At 35.5% G+C, this 19,593-nt stretch overlaps 1 protein-coding gene across 1 annotated transcript in view; it reads left to right on the forward strand.

Moving 5' to 3' along the window:
- Positions 1–13,757, forward strand: part of GABRA1 (gamma-aminobutyric acid type A receptor subunit alpha1) — a 52,924-nt gene extending 39,167 nt beyond the window's left edge. Inside the window, exons 8-10 of the mRNA XM_081036110.1 lie at positions 5,264–5,416; positions 10,027–10,229; positions 12,650–13,757. Of these exons, the coding sequence (XP_080892236.1) occupies positions 5,264–5,416; positions 10,027–10,229; positions 12,650–12,961 (668 nt within the window). The 3' untranslated portion in view covers positions 12,962–13,757. The remainder of the gene's footprint in view (positions 1–5,263; positions 5,417–10,026; positions 10,230–12,649) is intronic.
- The last annotated feature ends 5,836 nt before the right edge of the window (positions 13,758–19,593 follow it).

Raw genomic sequence — 19,593 nt, forward strand, 5'->3', positions numbered from 1 at the left:
GTCCTCTCTTCATGAATGACTATTGTTTACCCTTACGACAGATGACCAAGAGGTGGTCTCCTAGAGATGGTCTCCTCTGGATGTGTTGATTTAAGGATGACCCTGCAGGGTCAAGTAAGTGAAGAACTCAGCTGTCGTCCCTCATGGGGAGCAACAGTGGTAATGAACATTCATCAGAGGAACCTCAGGGCTCCCACTCAGGATCTCCAGAGAAATAATTATTACCATAAAATGGGAAAACTGGGAGGAGAAGGGGGAGACTTATATAGTTAGCTGGTCAACCTATTCATATTTCAGATGAGGAGACAGGTCCAGAGAGGCTAAGTGACCTAAAACTATAACCAATGTTTCCTTATTTCTATTTCAGTACTCTTAGAAGCAGATATTAAAATACCAACCCCTCCCTCAATGATATTTTTAATATCTTATTCCTCTTTAAAAGGTAGCATCTATAGAAAACACTAAGTTTAGTATACATGAAAAGAAAATAACAGCTTTACATGGAATCAACACTCACTACAATTGTTTTCTGAACAAGTGAATTGTTGATATCTTGAGCTGGAAGAGAATACATTTCTAATCTTTCTGTCTTTATACTGTAAATCTGCATGTGACTCACAATCTTTGAAAAGTATTTTCACATCCATCATTTCATTTTATCCTCCTAACATCCCAGAAATAATTAAGAAAACCACTAACTCTCATTTTAATTGAACAAATGAGAAAACTAAAGTCAAAAAGTCTAAGCAAGGTATTTACCCCTGAAGTAACTTACATTTGAGACAGCAAAGAATGGAAGCCAGGTCTAAACAAACCCTTGATTCTGCTTGACAAAATTAAATTCCTGCTTATTTTCCTCCTCTCTCCTTAATGTTGTAATGTAATGTATCAGAAATATTGTCACATCTAATTTACAAGCTTCCCTCAGGGTTACATGATGTACAAGAATATTTGAATTACGGTTCTTTGAAACTGTTGAATTAGAGGAAAAGAATTTGACATGCTTAGTGCATAAACACTTGATGTCTAGACATATTCTTTCAATTCAATTTAGGAGACTAATTTTTTTGTTGCGTTTTTCTTCCATTTTTAAATTATTGCAATATGATTTTCATTTTGCTGCCCTTTTCTTATTTAAACATCTTGTGCCAAAACTTGTTAGATTTTGTTTAATTTAGGAAGATGGTTTTAAAAGATTTGAAAGTGTATTCTTGCTCTAATTTGTTAGTGAGAAAGTGGTTTATAAAACAAATACAATGTCAAATAATTGTTCTTCAGATCTCCAAAATCATATTCTTTGAAGAATCTTTCCAAAATGTCACGTTGTGAACAACAAAAGATGATAATGGAATATATGTAGACACTCATCTTTCTGACATTATATGAAAGATGCAATTTTTTTCTTTCAGCTGATGACATTTTGCAGGCCCCAACTGAATGGATGGTTAGGAATAATAATGCATACTCCTGGGAGGGTGAAAATGTAACATGACTATGTCCACACAAAGCTGCATTTTAACAGAGTCCTGAGAAAATTGGTTTTCTGCGTTTTTCTCAAATTTGAATCAGTTATTTCTTTCAGATGACCTTGGAGACATCTCCCAAGGTATCTACAGAAAATTAAAAGAAATTACAGTTGACCCTTGAGCAATGCAGGGGTCAGAGGTATTGTCCGCCCACCACCCCGTTCAGTTGAAAATCCACTTGTAACTTTTGTCCCCCAAAAAACTTAACTTCTAACAGCCTACTATTAACCAGAAGCCTTACTGGTAACATAACCAGTTGATCAACATATTTTGTACGTTATATGTATTATATACTGTATTCTTACAATAAAGTAAGCTAGAGAAAAAATGTTATTAAAAAATCGTAAGAGAAAATACATTTATACTACTGTACGTATTCCATGAAAAAAATCCATGAATAAGTGAACCACTCAGTTCAAATCTGCTTTGTTTAGAGGTCAACTGTAGTCATCATTATATTTACCCTCCCAAAGAGAGATGCTTATGGATGGTAAGCCTCAGTGCATCCCTTCTCACCATAGGCAGGTATTAAATACTTAGGATAGAGAAAGCCATACTATATCCAAAGAATAGTGCCTCTCTTTATTTGTTTTCACTTTGGGGGAAGGATATTAAGCATATAAACATCTACAATTAAAAATATGAGATATTATAAATATAAGCTATAAATAAATTTAAAGTTACTTAGTAATGATCAGTTACTGGCAGATTTAACAATAACAATTAATAATGAAGGCATACATGAATGTGTGGATGATTTCCTACTATAGAGTATATGCATTTCTTCTACCAATACTTCTAGCAATTCTAATTGGAGAAAAGAAAGAAGAAAATGGTGAAAAGAACTAAAATTTATTTTAAAACTCTTCTGTAGCATGATCTGAAGTAGAGCCTTTATTCTTTATTATCCCTACGATGTACTTCTCAGTGTTTTATAGATGAGGAAACTGAGCATCAGATAATTTAAGTAAGAAAATAGCATATCTTAGTTTTCAACCCAAATTTATTTGCTTCCAAAGCTAATAAACTTTCCTCTATATCGTGTTTCCCCCAAAATAAGACTTGACAGGACCATTAGCTTTAATGCGCCTTTTGGAGCAAAAATTAATATAAGACCCGGAATATTATATTGATTATATTATATTGATTATATTATATTGATTATATTATATTGATTATATTATATTGATTATATTATATTGATTATATTATATTGATTATATTATATTATATTATATTATATTATATTATATTATATTATATTAAAGACCTGGTCTTACATTACAGTAAAATAACACCAGGTCTTATATTAATCTTTTCTCCAAAAGATGCATTAGAGCTGATGGTCCAGTTAGGTCTTATTTTCCGGGAAATATGGTAGTACATTTTTTCCTATTCCACTATGGACTGAGAACCCATAAATGAACAACATATTCAGCATCAGGAAATGTCAAGTAGAGAATTTTGTAGGTTGAGCTACTGAGATGTGAAAAAGTGTGGCGAGACATGAGACATGATACTGAAATGCATATTAGAGTTATGATGTAGGGAGTCTTGAAAAGAGGTTAGGGAGTTTGCCTGTTAGTATATAACACTGGAGACATTGCTGATTGTCCCATTAGGGAGAGTGTTTGCTGGTGGCGTCTAGTGGACAGAGGCGAGCCAGGTATGTGGCTAAATATCCTACAATACACAGCCCCCACAACAAATAATTATGAAATATGGTATAAAATATCAATAGTGTAGAGGTTGAGAAGCTCTGATGTAGATAATGGGAATCCATTAAGGAAGTGTAAGGTATTTAGATATGCTTTGAAAAGATCACTCTGACATCAAAATTTAGAAAAAAATAAGAGTTAGGATATGACTAGAGACAAACAAGACACTTAATAGATTGCTGTAAGAAGTCTACAAAGGAGATAAGAGCAGTAACCACAAGATAACAGATAGACTTAGAGATACCACCCAGGTGACATTAAAATTGTGATGATCAACTGATTCCTTGCTCTTTCTTTCCAAAGCCCTACTTAACATTTACAGATTAATTCTAGGGTTTTAGCCTGAGTGAATAGGCACGTGACTGTACCATTAATTAAGAGAAGGACACAAAGTGGAAAAGCAGCACTGTTATATATTGGCCATTACTTTTTATGAGAAAGGTTAATTAATGGCAGTTACCATATTTAGTTGGTGGTATTAGTGAAAAATCAATATCTACGAGATGTCTTGTAAATATTTTTAAAAAACTGAGCTGTGACTTAGAGAGCAATGTCACTTAGAGATGTAGATTAGGCAGCCATCTGGATAACATCTGGATAACCACTAGGAGCAGAGGTGAGAAGGAAAATTTCTTATTAGAGTCAAGAAAAAATGGGAAAGAAAGCTGAAGATAGAAGAACTACACCAGGAACTTCTACATTTACTTTGCAGAAAGATGAAGATTAGTGCCTAACAGAAAAAAACTCAATATGTGAGTTATCAAAAGAAACTAAAAATGAAAGATAAAGGAAGTCTAGGAATCAAGACTGCGCTACCAAGACGGTAGGGGCAGTCAGCATTATTTAATTCTCCACGCCGCAAAGAAGGTGAGCAGCCAACTTGAAGACAGACCTCCTTAAAGGCTGACATCTTCAGTTATGGGTATTAAGAAGTCAGGAGCAGTTTTAGCCACATTATAGGACCTAAAGCTGGACGGCCGTGGTCGGAGACATAAATCCCAGGTTGAGTGGGAAAAAGTTTGGAGTTGAAAGATAATGGGAGAAAAATGTAAATACCAAGGGGAGTAATGTTTCCTTAGCAAAACTATACCTATTTCTCCCTTATTCACTCACAGGTAGCTAAGCTTACATTCAGAGTAAATAAAGCTAAAAACTTCTAAGATTTGTGATTGAAAAAAAATGTAACATCAATTTGAAAACAAACAAACAAACAAACAAACAAACAAACAAACAAAAAACCGTCCTGCAATTTGGGTTGTGTGTCTACTGACTTTGACCGCCACATGAAACCAGACTTGGGCATGTATATAAGGACCATGGAGAGTACCTAGCTAGTCCACGGTTTCCCAGACCAGGCTAAGAATTGGGACAATCTCAAAAGCTGGCCCCACGTCAAAGAATACTTTGTGTATTGAGGTGGGATCTGAAGAGCTGCATGTCTCAAAATCTTCCCAGGTGAATTCAAAATGTGTTTTGAGAAACACTGGACTCTCTCCCACTCTCTTCATTTTGAAGATCAAACTAAAACTAAATGACTTACCCGAAGTCAGAGAGCTCCTGAAAGGGAGTTCTGGAGCTAAAATTCAGCTCTCCTGACCTGGACACCAGAGCTCCTTCTCTGAAGAGCCTGACTCTTCCTTGCAGTGGCCACACTGGGGATGTGGTCTGCCTAACCCACTGGTGTACTCGTATGTCATCAGGAACTAGAGCACACTGCCTCCGTGTCCATTAAAGACAATCCGTGAATATATGTCTGAAATGTATGGTTTGCATTAGATTGTAACATGATTCATGAGCCCATTGTTCCCTCAGTCTCACCCTCAGAGACGTTTTGGTGTGTTTTTAAAATGTCTTTTTTTTTTCTTCCCTGGAAAAACGTTTTTCTCTTCAGGAACCAGAAATTACATGGAGAAATGATGTGTCTAACCTCCAGGTCTTTGCTGCTCATAGAAAACCTCAGAGATTAACTTTTTTTCAAGGTCAAAATTGTTCAACCTTACTGTCTGTTTCACCCTCTAGGAGAATATGTTGTTATGACTACTCATTTCCACCTGAAAAGAAAGATTGGCTACTTTGTTATTCAAACATACCTGCCATGCATAATGACGGTTATTCTGTCCCAAGTCTCCTTCTGGCTCAACAGAGAGTCTGTGCCAGCGAGGACAGTCTTTGGTAAGTGCCAATCAAGACTTGCATGCAAGGGTCTGAAGGGCAAGTTATATCATACTTGGTGACACTGCAAATGGAATAAAAAAATAATTATACATTAAAATCTGAAGTTAGTACAACAGAAAGATTCAAGGATTTACCATTGTCATCATGGTATGATTTTTTTACAAATTTTTTCTTAAACTGCAGGCTGCTTTCATGCATGGAAAACAGTGGGATTAATGAACATTAGACTTGATATTTTGGGAGAGATGGAATGAAGCAGGTATAAGATGCATCATACTATTTGAAAATATACACATATAAAGATATTAATATTTAAATCATACTTTTAGAATCTACAATCATGCATCGGTGCATTTTTGGAGAATCTGAGAAAATGTCAATAGAACTACTTACTTACATATATGAAAGCATGGGTAGCTTATGCAGGGAGAGCTCAGTAATGACCAATACAAGAAGACTTCACTTACCTAAAGTGTACACTTCTAAAGAGTTACAAATACATATATTTTTATATTAAAATGGTTTAAATACCCCAGATACTTCCAGTTAAGACAATCTAATGTAAAATTGCTTAAAGAGTAATAACCTTTACTAATAGGAAAAGTCATCCCCTAATTTATTATTTTAGAAATTTGTATTTCATATAAAGAGGTATTCCCTATTTATATCATAGCACACTATCGTAACTGTACTTTTCAAGACTGATATAAACAAAAGATTCCATTACCTTAAACTGATTGATTCATTCATTCACTCAGTGAATTTTTATTTGAAACCTTCTATGTGCTAGGCACGAAATGCAGCAGTGATCTTAACATAAACCACTCCCCTCATAAACATTATTATTTTGGAGCTTAACATTTGAATAACAATAAAATGATATGTACTATTGATTCAGTGCTCTTACAGCAGGCTCTGTTCTATGAATAAATCTACGCTATCGTACTTAACACTCTGCACTATTATTACCCCTGTGTTATGGATGAGAAAGCTAAGGAACAAGAGATTTAGTAACCTGCCCAAGGTCCAAAGCTAGTAGGTGAAGGAGTCTAGAGTAACATCCAGACTCCAAGCTCTAGAGTCTGTCCCCTTAATGACCATGCTGCACCATGTCCATCATGCCCTCTAGCTGCAAGGTCAAGATATGGAATGGGGCTGTTCTGGGCAACATCATTCCCTTAGACATAACAACCACATAGTCATTGACGAAAGGTGCAATTATCAAGGTTCATTCCAAAAATATTAACTAGTCACAGGCTACATTTCAGACCTTTTACTACAGAATCAAAACCTAAAGAAGTTTATAACCTAAACTGAAGATTATTCATGTACAAAGATCCTATGACATCATCTTTCAATAATATGCAAGGTATGAAAAATCAGTTATCTCAGGAGAAAAAAGCAAGGCTCTGCTACAAGCACCCAGAAAGATCATTTTTTCCTGAACATAGCAAGTTGCTTCCAGGTTGAACACCATAAAATCTTTGCTCTGACAATAAGATAGATCCAGATTGAGTCCAACTGCAGAGCAAGAGAGTAGTTCACTTCAAACTTTTATTTTCCTTATTACTGTGTGTCAACATTAACTAGCATGGGCGCCACTTATTAGAACTTATTAGAACTGAAGATTGAACTCTTATCAAGATACTCACTTCTGTGTGTATATGTCGTCTGAAACTTTTATTCACTAGAAATTTAAAAACATTAGAACACAGAAGATGTTTGTTTTATGTAGAATGAGCCTACCGCTATAGTGAAAAAGGTTTATTGCTGCTGTTGTTATTGTTTTAATGCGCGCTTTCTACACTCTCACCCCAACGAATCTGACCCTTTCTTTTTGGAAATTCTCTAAAGCATTTTGTAATGTTTTAGAAATAAAAAACATCGCTTTTAACATTTTCAGCAACACAATATATCAGGCATCTCCTGCCCTTTTGGTGAACGTAACTGCAAATCTGGAAACTCAGCTCTGGCAAGGCTGTCTCTCAAGTTACATATTTCTAATGTTTTAAGTTCCATAAAATCACAAACACAGTTTTATAAGAACTTTTAGCCTTTTAACATTTAGTTAGTACATATGTTTCTATTTTTTTTAGTTTGAACTCAGCATATACTTCTGAGCTGCCTGAGACGCCTGAGAGGGTCATGGGTTTAAAAAAAATACAAAACTAAAAAAAGGTGTACTTTATAACAGTTTACTAAAAGGCATTCTGAATGAAGCAAAGCTGAAGCCTGTTTTGTGTCCTAAAACATCACGTTCCTGACCTTCAGTGCTCTCATTTGGAGGCAATGTGGTTGTGAAATTTTGCTGCCAGACAGATCCAAGTTTTAGGTTCAATTTTCATTTTTTTAAGCTTCAGTTGCATACAAGAGAAGAGTATAATTAAAGTAAAATTAGGTTGTTTAAAAGACCTTCATCTTTTAAAATAAAAGAGAAAAATAAAGTATGTAAATTGTCAGGATCAGTACCTGGAACTTAATAGATGCTCAATTCACTTTTGTTCCTTTCCTTTTCCCTATAGCAGGGATAAGAATACACACGTGTGTACACGCACGCGTACAGACACCTCTCTTTATGCTATTCTTAACTGCTTTTAATGTATGCACACATTTGGTTTAAGAACACATATTCCCACATGACTTCTGACAGCTGCTGATATAAACTAACATTCGAAAAAAAATGGAATTCACTGTAGCAGCAATTTATCCAAAAAGACTGAAGTTGTCAATAATATAATAGTAATCATTAACTTTGCCCTTAGTAAACATCAGACTAAGTACTAAATATTTTATTACCTTATTTTGCTTAATACTCACAATAGCCCTATGAGTTAGACTTACTGAAATTAATTCACAAGAAAATAATTATAAAAAAACAAAACTGAAGCTCGGGAATGTGAAGCAATTTTCCCAAGGTCACTCAGCAATTATAGAGCTGGGATGTGAAACTGGGTTGCTCTGTTCCCCAAATACTGACATTTAATTACCTTGATCTTTGCTCAAGTTAATATTGATATAAAAATTGGGGGGTTGTTTTCCATCCAATACTCTTTACACCATTTGTTGGTTATGTAATACGAATAATGCCCCAGAACTTTCTGTAACACCACCAAAGTTCAAAGCAAATCTATTCTCTACACATTTGATCATCTATCAAAACTATGATCAAATAAGTCTCAACGTCTCTTCTTAATCCTATCACTTTTTTAATATAGTTACAAAGATCTACCTTGAAATTAATAAAAATCTAGGGAATATTGGATGATCTAAAGCCACTTAGAAAAATTAGCCACCTACAAGCTGTGTAACCCTACTGTCTAAACATTAATCAAAAAAGGGAATCATAGATATGAATTTTAGACAGATGGGATGACAGTATCTTCTATTCTAATAATTTATATCTTTAAAATATTTTTACATATTATTACATTTAATCCTTAAATAATCTTATGAATGGCTATGCAGAATTTGTTTCTTTTCAAGTGTCAACAATGATATAGACAGTCAAGAGAATGAAGTCGATATCCCCTTTACAAACAGGAAGAGTGAGGTCACCAGAAGTTAACGGACTTACTCAGGCCATAGAGCTAATCGGGGCGAGTTTAGGACTTGTCACTGGAAGACGTCAGGACTGTTTCCACGCTGTGCCTCCTGAGCCACCCTCACTCGGTTACTGTTTTTCTACATTTTCAAATGGCTTGAAAAGAACCTTAAAATAGTCTAACTGGTACCGTGCATTTCATACAGTAGGTTGATAGTAATAATTTGTTAAATGAACATTAATGGATATAATCACTTATATACCAACTCATATAATTATCTAAATAAACTCAAAACAACTGACTTGAAAACTGCTTTGAATATAGGTAATTCTAATCACTAGCATGGATTCACAGAACCGGGAAGATGAGACGACATTAACAAAAAGGGAGAGACTATGGACATTCAATCAGCCAGACTTGTGCTCAAATTTTGGTTTTGCCTCTTCTGAGATGCGTTAACCTCACACAAGTTACTTTCAACTTATTTCAGGAATTTATTCAAAAGAGTAGTTATTTCGGAATCAGGGGGAAAATAGTATAAAAGCAGAAGTGTTCATAATGTAACACAATATTATCCTCAGATAATTCAATTATCTATCCATTTTCAATTATCAAGAAGCTACTGGTTTCCCGGTTTATACATTTAGGGCACATAGTTAGAATATTAAACAGAGCTGAGGATCCAAACATTTCTTATGGATAGAGAAGCAAAGATCTACGCTTTCTATTTCAAAGAGTCGGGGGCAGTGAGGGAATAGTATTTTCTGTTCTACCCAGGGCGCTATGTTCAAGATGCCCATCTAAGTTACTATTTTTTTAACAGCTCCTCCTTAATAGCAAAGCAGTTTGTCCCTCCAAGAGATCCCTCAGCACTGCCATACCATAAACTGCAAACTACACTGGGGTTAAATTACAACTCATCCATGCCAAACCAACATGGGATGAACACGGAAATACACTCTGTCCATTTGTACTGTCAGTTTCCCTTTGTGCAAGATGGCTGGCCTTCAGTGATGAAATGGTACAGTATGTATCTACAAATTCACTTAATTTCTTTCTTTCCAGGAGTGACAACTGTGCTTACCATGACCACGTTGAGTATCAGTGCAAGAAATTCCCTCCCTAAAGTGGCTTATGCCACGGCTATGGATTGGTTCATCGCTGTGTGCTATGCCTTTGTGTTCTCAGCTCTCATCGAGTTTGCCACCGTAAACTATTTCACCAAGAGAGGGTATGCATGGGACGGCAAAAGTGTGGTTCCAGAAAAGGTAAATGCTTTAATAGTCCCTGTAATATAGCACTGGTAGCTCTTTTTAAACGTATTAGATGCAATGTTTGTTCTTAGGGAAATGGAAGAAGACTGCAGAAAGAGGGTAACGGCTTCTTTTTTCTTACTGCATAAATGATTAAGTGCTATGAGAATTTTGTTACTGCTAAGGAGAGGTTGGTTGAGTGGGCAGATGTGCTGAGTAGAGTGAGGGAGATAAAGGAGAGACACAAAGGTAAACATTTCTACTCACATACGCTTTCCTACGTTCTCTTGATCTGAAAAGATTTTTAACAAAACTGACATACGAGCAAATACACTTACACCATTATAATTTTTATAACTTGAAAATCATAGACTTTGGGTTACTTTTTGAGCCTAATAACTTTGGTCATACATTTTATTACTATACTGCCTCAATTGACTTGAGTTTGCAAAAAGCATTACCTCTATTATCAGTGAATCCAAGGGAAGAAAACATTTTCTCTTTCTAAAACAGAAGTTTGCTCTAAGGATCATAACACAGAGAAATCACAGAAAAATTCTTCACTGTAGAAAATTACCAAGTCAGTATTCCACTGTTCTCCTCAATTAGAACCTATTTTAGAGGGTATTTTAAAGCACAGTTGGGGAGGGTGTTTCTGCTTCTGAGATTTGAAGGAAAAATATGTCAGAATGCAAGTGTGCCATGGGATGGTCCAGGAGGAGTCAGTCTACAGTATCTGTCCCCAAATCCTGGGCCACAGAATTCTATCCTCCTGTGATAGTCCCTGAAAATACAATTAATGTGGTCCAACATACTTGAATGATGCTGAAAACTATCAGAGAGCAACAGAATGTTAAACATCCTGAGCGGCTCTATAGTACAGAAATCAGATATACGGTGTTTCTCCCACAACTCCGCAAATGTACTCGGGGAGAGAATCCTTTGTGTTGGAAATACTGACCATGTTTAATAGCATCTAAAGTGTTACTGATTATAAGATGTACCATTTATGTATCTGAAAGAAAATATGCCAAGCCAAGGCTCTTTTAGGTTAACCTCTCAGCCACAGATGAATCCGTTGAACACCCCCATGATCTACAAGAGTAAAGGCAAAGAAGGTTCTGTATGGGATGGACTACCACAGACCACATGTACCAGAACCAGGCCCTCCATGTTTTAGAAATGTCTACATGACAGAAACCCTACGAAACGCCTGCCAATTATCGCATAGATAACATTGATAAGCAGCTAACACTGAGCAAGAACTGGATTCAGAATACCCTGAATAACCCTGTTTTATCGTTTGCCCATCTGAAACAGGGAGAGAAGGAGAAAATAATAATTGGCTCAGCAATTTATTGCTGCAAAACCTACCACCCCAAAGTTAGTGACCTGAAAGAACCACCAAGCATTTGGGCTGGGAAGAGCCTGGTGGTACTTCCAGGAGCCTATCCTGGACTCATTCATGTGGCTGCAGTTACACCGAGGCTCCACCAGGGTGGGAAGATCCCCCACAAGGGCCTCTCTCCCATGTGGGGCCTGATGCTGGCTGGGCCTCTCACTGCATATGGTCTCTGTCACTCCATAGTCTAGGTCAGGCCTCTTCCCTGGGCAGTGGCATGTTTCCAGAGGGTCAAGGCTGAGGTTGCAAAGCTGCTGGAGGATAGGCTCCTAAGCTGGAACTGCATCACTCTACCAAAGTCACCCGTCCATTTCTAGATCCAATGGGTGGGGAAATAGACTCCATCTTTTGATAGGAAAGCCTTGGAACTATTGTGTACCTATATTCCCAGCTTGATCCAGATGTAACTGACTCATATCATCAGGTAAGTTTAAAGTATACAATGTGGTTGATTTGATCCATTTATATACTGTGAATTGATTATCCGCACAGCATTATCTACCATTTCCACCCCATCATAGCGTTACCATGTCTTTTGGTGTGAGAGCGTTTAAGATCTATTCTGTCACAGGGATGCAAAGTACAACACCGGATAGAGTAAATAATATCGTAATTAACTATGTATGGTGCCAGGTGGGTACTAGACCCATCGGGGGTATCACTTCGTAAATTATATAAATGTCTAACCACTATGCTGTACACCCGTAACTAATGTAAAATAATACTGAATGCCAACTGTAAATGAAAAATAACAAAAAATTTTAAAAATCTATTCTCTTAGTAACAAATAAATGACAGCTATCAGCTGTTAGCATAATGCTGCACATTAGATCCCCAAATTGTGAATCTTATAACTGGATATTGGTGTCTGCATTTTTAATGTATCCCAATAATACAGAAATAAATGACGTTTCTTAGATTTTAAATAAAACACAGATGTGGCTTCCAAAGTAAAGGTCACGTTGCCCAGCATCTTATAAACTTGCTTCTCACCGTTTACTAAACAAAATGCTTTTATTCTTTCCTCCTACAGCCGAAGAAAGTGAAGGATCCTCTTATTAAGAAAAACAACACTTATGCTCCGACAGCAACCAGTTACACCCCTAATATGGCCAGGGGTGACCCTGGCTTGGCCACCATTGCTAAAAGTGCAACCATAGAACCAAAAGAAGTCAAGCCAGAAACAAAACCACCAGAACCCAAGAAAACCTTTAACAGTGTCAGCAAAATTGACCGGCTATCAAGAATAGCCTTCCCACTGCTATTTGGAATCTTTAACTTGGTGTACTGGGCTACATATTTAAACAGAGAGCCTCAGCTAAAAGCCCCCACCCCACATCAATAGATCCTTTTATTCGCATTCTGTTGTTCCCTCCTCTGCACTGGGAATTGCTTTCTGTTCTCAACGCAGTAATTCCCATCTGCTTTATTGCCTCTGTCTTAAAGAATTTGAAGGTTTCCTTATTCCCACAATTCATACAAGAACAACAGACCCCTGACTGGCAGTCCAGAGCAGAACAGAGTATGCAGCTGAGAGACAGGATTCTGGGAGAGAGGGAGAGAGAGAAAAAGAGAGAGAGAGAGAGCGCAAAATCACAACAGAAGGAGACAGAAAGAGAAAGAGGGGGAAGGAGGATGAAGTAGGTCCAAAGATATGAGGAAAAGTAGAAGAAAAAAAACACAATTACTCCAGGTCATCTGTAGATATATATTTCCAAATATTCTAAAAAAGAAAAAGAAAGAAGATACTGTATATGTCAAAAATATTTTTATGTGAAGGTGTTTAAAATAAATTATAAATGTTTAATGCAGAAAAATTTTAAAGAATTGATGTCTTTATTACACAAACTATGGTGTGCATACATTTTGTTTTGTTTTTTAAACTGAGGTATAACTTTAACATTTTGTTTCCAAAGATAAAATTCCCCATGCTTTCTCTTTTTACAAATGCCTAATGTTTTATTTTGTTGCTAAATACTATTTTAAATTTCATGGACATTGCATAGGCAAAGGGACAGTTCCTCACTGTACAGCACATTTAATCCAATGGAGAGAAATGCTATAAATAGGCTATTTTGCAATCATCTGAGTTTTTAATCACCTGTCTTGATGAGGAATCGTTTTGACAGAAATATACACTCAATAAAAACTAAAAAATAAATAAATAAATAAATAAATAATTTTAAAAAGATTCCCTTTCCCACCCTGTCTATTTCCAGACAGCATATAGGTCCAATAATCACTTGATTCTCATTATGAAGATGTTTTTAGAAGGGCAAAAATATTTTGCAAGCTCTAGAATTGTTGAATGTATTATTTTATATAACAGTACATCAAAAGCTTTAGATTGAAATTTATGACTAGTAAAAATAGAATATATAAATTATATATGTAAATATACAGCATGAGATTGTACATTTTTTACTTTTTTTTAAAGTTGTGTTCTTAAAATATTGTGTAAGACTCACCGCTCTTAGCTGTTAGAATGTTGTTAAGCGCTATGGAAATACCATTAGCGCCTGCATTTAAGACCAGAACAGCTTGCAAGGATCAGATGGAATTTAAGATATACACGTATGAAGTCCACTTACACAGGGAAAGCTTACAGTTTTAAACTGTTGACCGGCGGACGGCAGCAAGTCAGTTTCTATGTGCTCAAGTTATGCCACATTTCCTTATCTGAGGCTCTTGTAATATAGAAAGAACACGGAAAGCATTAGTGGGAGCTAGAAAATCAACTGTATATTACCGCTATCTTTGCTCATAACAACTATTTCAACAAGTGTTGTACCATATGTAGCATTAAATTAAAAAATATATATATATGAAAGAATGTACAGAATAGCTTTTATTGAGTAATATTATTAGATTTCATTTATACTGTAGCAATATATTTGTAGGTATATTATGTAAGGGCTTTAACTGCAAGAGGTCCATTAATGCTCCCTATGAAAATTCTAGTCTGTTCCACTATTTCCCAGGTGTTTTAGAGATAAATATTTATGCAGAAGGTATTTTTGAAGTCTCCTTTTGTCTGATAGAGTTGCAGAGATATTTAAAATTAGCATCCAGAATCCCTAGGTCATGGTCTAGACATATTTAAAATACTACAACATAAACCTATCAGCATAATTGCCAAATATGACAGTTGGGATCCATACCCACGCTTAGAGCAATGTATTTTCTCAAAAAGCTGCTATCCAATGATGTAGGAAAATACACTGTGTTTTCCTAAACAAACTCCGCTTTTCTTTTTAAATGCGCTTTATTGTTTGATTTGGTCCTGCCTAAATTCGATGAGCTAGGCCAACAAAGGCTGAACCAAGGATGTTTCATCCTCTGGTACCTTGTGTAGATATGTATAGAAAATAAAATAAAATATGGCTCTAACTTCCGTGTTGCTGTTTATCTTGTTATTTTTCGGCGTTAACCTAATGTGTTTATTGAGAGCATTTTATCTTCCAGAGTCCTCATGGCTAACATTTGGTCTGTATTTTGCTCATTAGATGTGAATATTTATTAGTCTGCTTTCTGCTATGCAATGACTGCATTTCTATCATTTCTTAGTTTGTTAGTATATGTGGATAGTATTCTATTGTATAAATTGATTGCACAATTTATCAAAGACAAATTATTCCATGTACCTTTTCTACAGTGCTTTGCTAAACCATGTAATACTAGTTAAGTCTTCCTTGACACACACTCTTATAGAGGACAGTTCCTGTTTACTCCCAGGAATATTTTTTAAAAGATGACACTGAATGTTTATTGCACCTTAGTGCAGTGAAGTGGCAATAAAACCTAACATGAATCGAGGTTGTTTATGGCAGATGCATGTATTGCTTTATAACGTTTAGCAAAAGCTCTTAATTTTATGTCATACTGTATTCTATTATACTAATAAAGCTATTATTCAATAACAAGATGAAATGTTTGACTCTCTGTTTCATATTATCAATAAGATCTGCCATTGCCCTGTTTTAAAACATTTCCAGGCAGGAGCACCAGAAAGTGCCAAGTGCTAGCAGGAATCTAAGCTATTCAAAAGATTCTTGAAGATTTAGCAATAGTATGATCCTAAACTATCATTTTAAATTATCCAAAACTATAACTTTAAAAGAAGAAGAATTAGTCAACACCTGGTATCTGGTGTTACCAGTAGCAATTCAACTCAGAATATATAAAACATTAACAGAACAAAATCAAAATGCTGAAATGACAGATTTTGTTCATATCTATAGTTAATGTGGCAAATTTGTTTTCTGATCTACTCTGCAGAGACTCTGGTCTAATTGTTTTGGGGGAGGAGTCTGAGCATTATAGTTTTATTTAAAAGCTCCCCTGGAGCTCTTACATTCCTTGATGTTTATACAACCACAAAGTCAAATGAAAGTACAGAATACTTATAATTACTTGAAAGACAACAGAAAAATGATTTCAACGATAGGCATCAAAGTGTACCTGTTTTCTACAGACAAGACCCGTGAGATAAAATCTTTGTGTCAATGGTGGCCAGGTGAAAATAGATTGTACTTTTAGAAATAAAACATGCATTTTCCTAATTAGTTATTCAGGACTTGGGATAATCATTAATTTTAAAATCCTGCAGCTAACTTGACTTATTCAATCCAAATACCACCATCCACATAAACTAGCTAAACCATCACATTCATTGATTTCTTGGCTCTTATAAAAATGAATGTAGTGAATGATGATTATTTTCACTGTCAAACTACATCCGTGTCAAGATTCAATAATTATCTAAGGAATCAAAATAAGGGTGGACTTGGCTTTACTGTTGACCACCTGTTGGAATTTCATTATACCTGTTTATTAAGACCTTCTGTTGGAGTTTTCTAAAATCTATCCAGCTCTGTGACCAACAAGAAAAAATATCTGACTTGATTACATTATAGCCAAAATGCAGTCAAATACATTAACTCCAAATGTTAATTTAGTTTCATTCAGCTAAATTCTACTAACATTTGCTGAGTGTCTACCCTGCGTTAAGCATGTGCTAGATGATAGGGATGTAAATATAAATATTTTGGGGTCCTTTTCCTTAAGGAATTCAGTTCTGATCAGGACAGAAGACAGAGAATCAGGCAAACATAATATCAATATTGTGATAAAAGTACAATATGCTGAGAGACACAGAACGGGAACCTTGCCACTCTTCACAAGGTTAGATAATTGAATCTGTCGGAACTAATAATATCGAAGCTGAAACTTGAACTATAAGATGAAATAAAGTGGCCCTGGACCACAAGTCAGTGGACTTGGGATATAATTCCAGCCCTATGAGTTGTTAGCCATTTCAACACTAACACTTGAGACTCAGAAACTTTCAGCTACTGTGGTAGCTACTGAGATTACAGAGATAAAGGTGACAGTATGCTCTTGGCAAGTTCATCATTTTATAGAGAACTCAAGTGAATCTAAAGTCACAACACTTTATACGAGATGTACAACAACCAATAAATGTCCAAGGCATAGGGGATTTATACTTGGGAAGTGGTATGGGGGACGTGTTCCCGTGAAAGTGTTGGCTGTGCTAGGTTTTGAAGGATGATTCAACATTTATCAGGCACTTTAGTATCGAGGATGGCTGCTGGTGATAAGGGACAGACCTTTCATTCAAAGATAATATCACATTAAAAGTTTACTCAGAGTCACAAGGTCTATTACCGGAAAATAACATATCTGTGTCAACTAGACCCAATATGACACTAAAGGAAGCAGTGAGGACTGTTGAAAACAGTATATGCACAGTCTCCTTAGGCTCAGCTACAACTATTTGGTGTCATGTGCGGAAAGATGCTGTGTATTGCTCTATATTCCAATGTTAGCAAAAAAAAATAACACAACCAAATTAAAAAAAACATTTGATATTGAAATTCTTTTTAATTCCAATTTTGAAACTACACTGTTTGTCAAACATAATATATGAGCCAGCTGAATTTGGCTAATTCAATTGATTAGTGATTTGTTTTCAGAATAGAGATTCATACATTCATTTGATAATCATTAATTGAGCAACTATATTATGTTTGGTGTTAGGATTATTTCACAAAGAAAGGGAAGGTGGTCCTCCTCATTGTTAGCAAACTTCAAAACTTTATTTGAAAGAATGCTGATTATACACATTTTCAAAATCCCACTATTTTTCAATAAAACATTTAGGGTCTAAAGAGAGGTCAAAGTTTCAATGGCGTTGTAAAATATTAAGGTTCTTTTTGTTTTTGGTTAATAATTTACTGTCTTTCTCTAACTACCGTGTTTCCCCGAAAGGAAGACCTAGCCAGACAATCAGCTCTAATGCGTCTTTGGAGCAAAAGTTAATATAAGACCGGGTCTCATGGAACTTATGGAACATAAGACCCAGTCATACTAAAACAAGACCAGGTCTTGTATTACTTTTGCTCCAAAAGACACATTAGAGCTGATTGTCTGGCTAGGTCTTATTTTTGGGGGAAAAACAGTATAATATGTGACACATATTATAGAAAGGATGATCTCCTCATTCATAATCGATCAAAGTATAATTATGCATACGAGTATTACTTTCTTTGATTCTTACCATAAGTAGTGTGTAGTTATAAAAGAAGAAATTCATATAGGTCTGTTGATTTGCCTAAAACACTGAAAGTGGTGTTGCCAGATTTTTAAATAATTGTATTCATTTCAAAACAGATATTTTAAAAATTCATCTTTAAAAAATATATAATAGATCTCCCTGATTAACAATCTATGCTTTGTTTGAAAATTTGATAATCTTATAAAATATTACATGCAAAGAGAAAAGCATAGTCATTTCATGTCAAAAGGAAAAGTCATCCTAAATAAGCTATAGATGATAAGGATGGCTCACCATGGGCATTTTGGTATTCCTTAATATGCTTTAGTATATTTGATATTCTGCCATTGTAGCATAAAGAACATAGCCACAAGAGTCAGACATCACTTCATATATTGACTTGGTCCATTGAGCATTTCCTTCTGAACCTCATTATTTCAAGAAAGAGGAATAATAATAATTAATGTGGACTTTCTAAAATGATATAGTAAGGACCTGAGCAAATCCACTCCCCAAAAGCAATAAAACTTGACAGGTCTTCTAAAGCAATAGTTTCAGGATTATAGAAATCAACCAAAGCCATAGGATAAAGTTAGGAATATTTGTTCAAAAAACACAATGGAAACTTTTATACGAATGCTTATACATAATGTTTTAAACTGGAAATACACTCATGACCTCTTTAGCTCCATTTCTGCAATAATACCACCAGTGAAGGAGAAGTTGTGTCAACAGACACCTTTACCACTGGAGGCTTCTTACTTCATTTGGGGCAAAGCATGCAACAGTTCCATACATAACCTAAAATACCAGGAAGATGAGCAAAATATGGCATCCATAGTAGGCTAACTTCAAAGCCGTACACTAGCCTCCTCTAATTCACAGTTTCTCTTTCCACACTTTCAGTTACCTGCAGTCAACTGCAGTCTAAAAACAGTAAATGGAAAATTCCAGAAATAAACAACTCATAGGGTTTAAATTGTGTGCCATTCTGAAATCGCATGCTGTCTTACTCCGACCTGCCTGGGATGTGTCATCCCTTTGTCCAGGGTGTTCACGCTGCATTCCCCACCTGTTAGTCACTTAGCAGCCCTCTCAGTTATCAGATTGGCTGTCAAAGAATCCCAGTGCTTGCGTTCAAGTCACCTTTATTTTACTTCAAAATGGCCCCAAAGCCCAAGAATAGTAGTGCTGGAAGTCTGGATATGCTAAGGAGAAGCTAGAAAGTGCTTCCTTGAAGTGAAAAGATGAAAGTTCTCAACTCAATAAGGAAAAAAAAAACCATATATATATATGTATATATATATATATATATATATATCACATATTATTACACATAATACACATATTCAATACATATATATATATATATATATATATATATATATATATATATGACC

The sequence above is a fragment of the Rhinolophus hipposideros genome (genome assembly GCF_964194185.1).
Source record: "Rhinolophus hipposideros genome assembly, chromosome: 23".
Lineage (NCBI taxonomy): Eukaryota > Metazoa > Chordata > Mammalia > Chiroptera > Rhinolophidae > Rhinolophus > Rhinolophus hipposideros.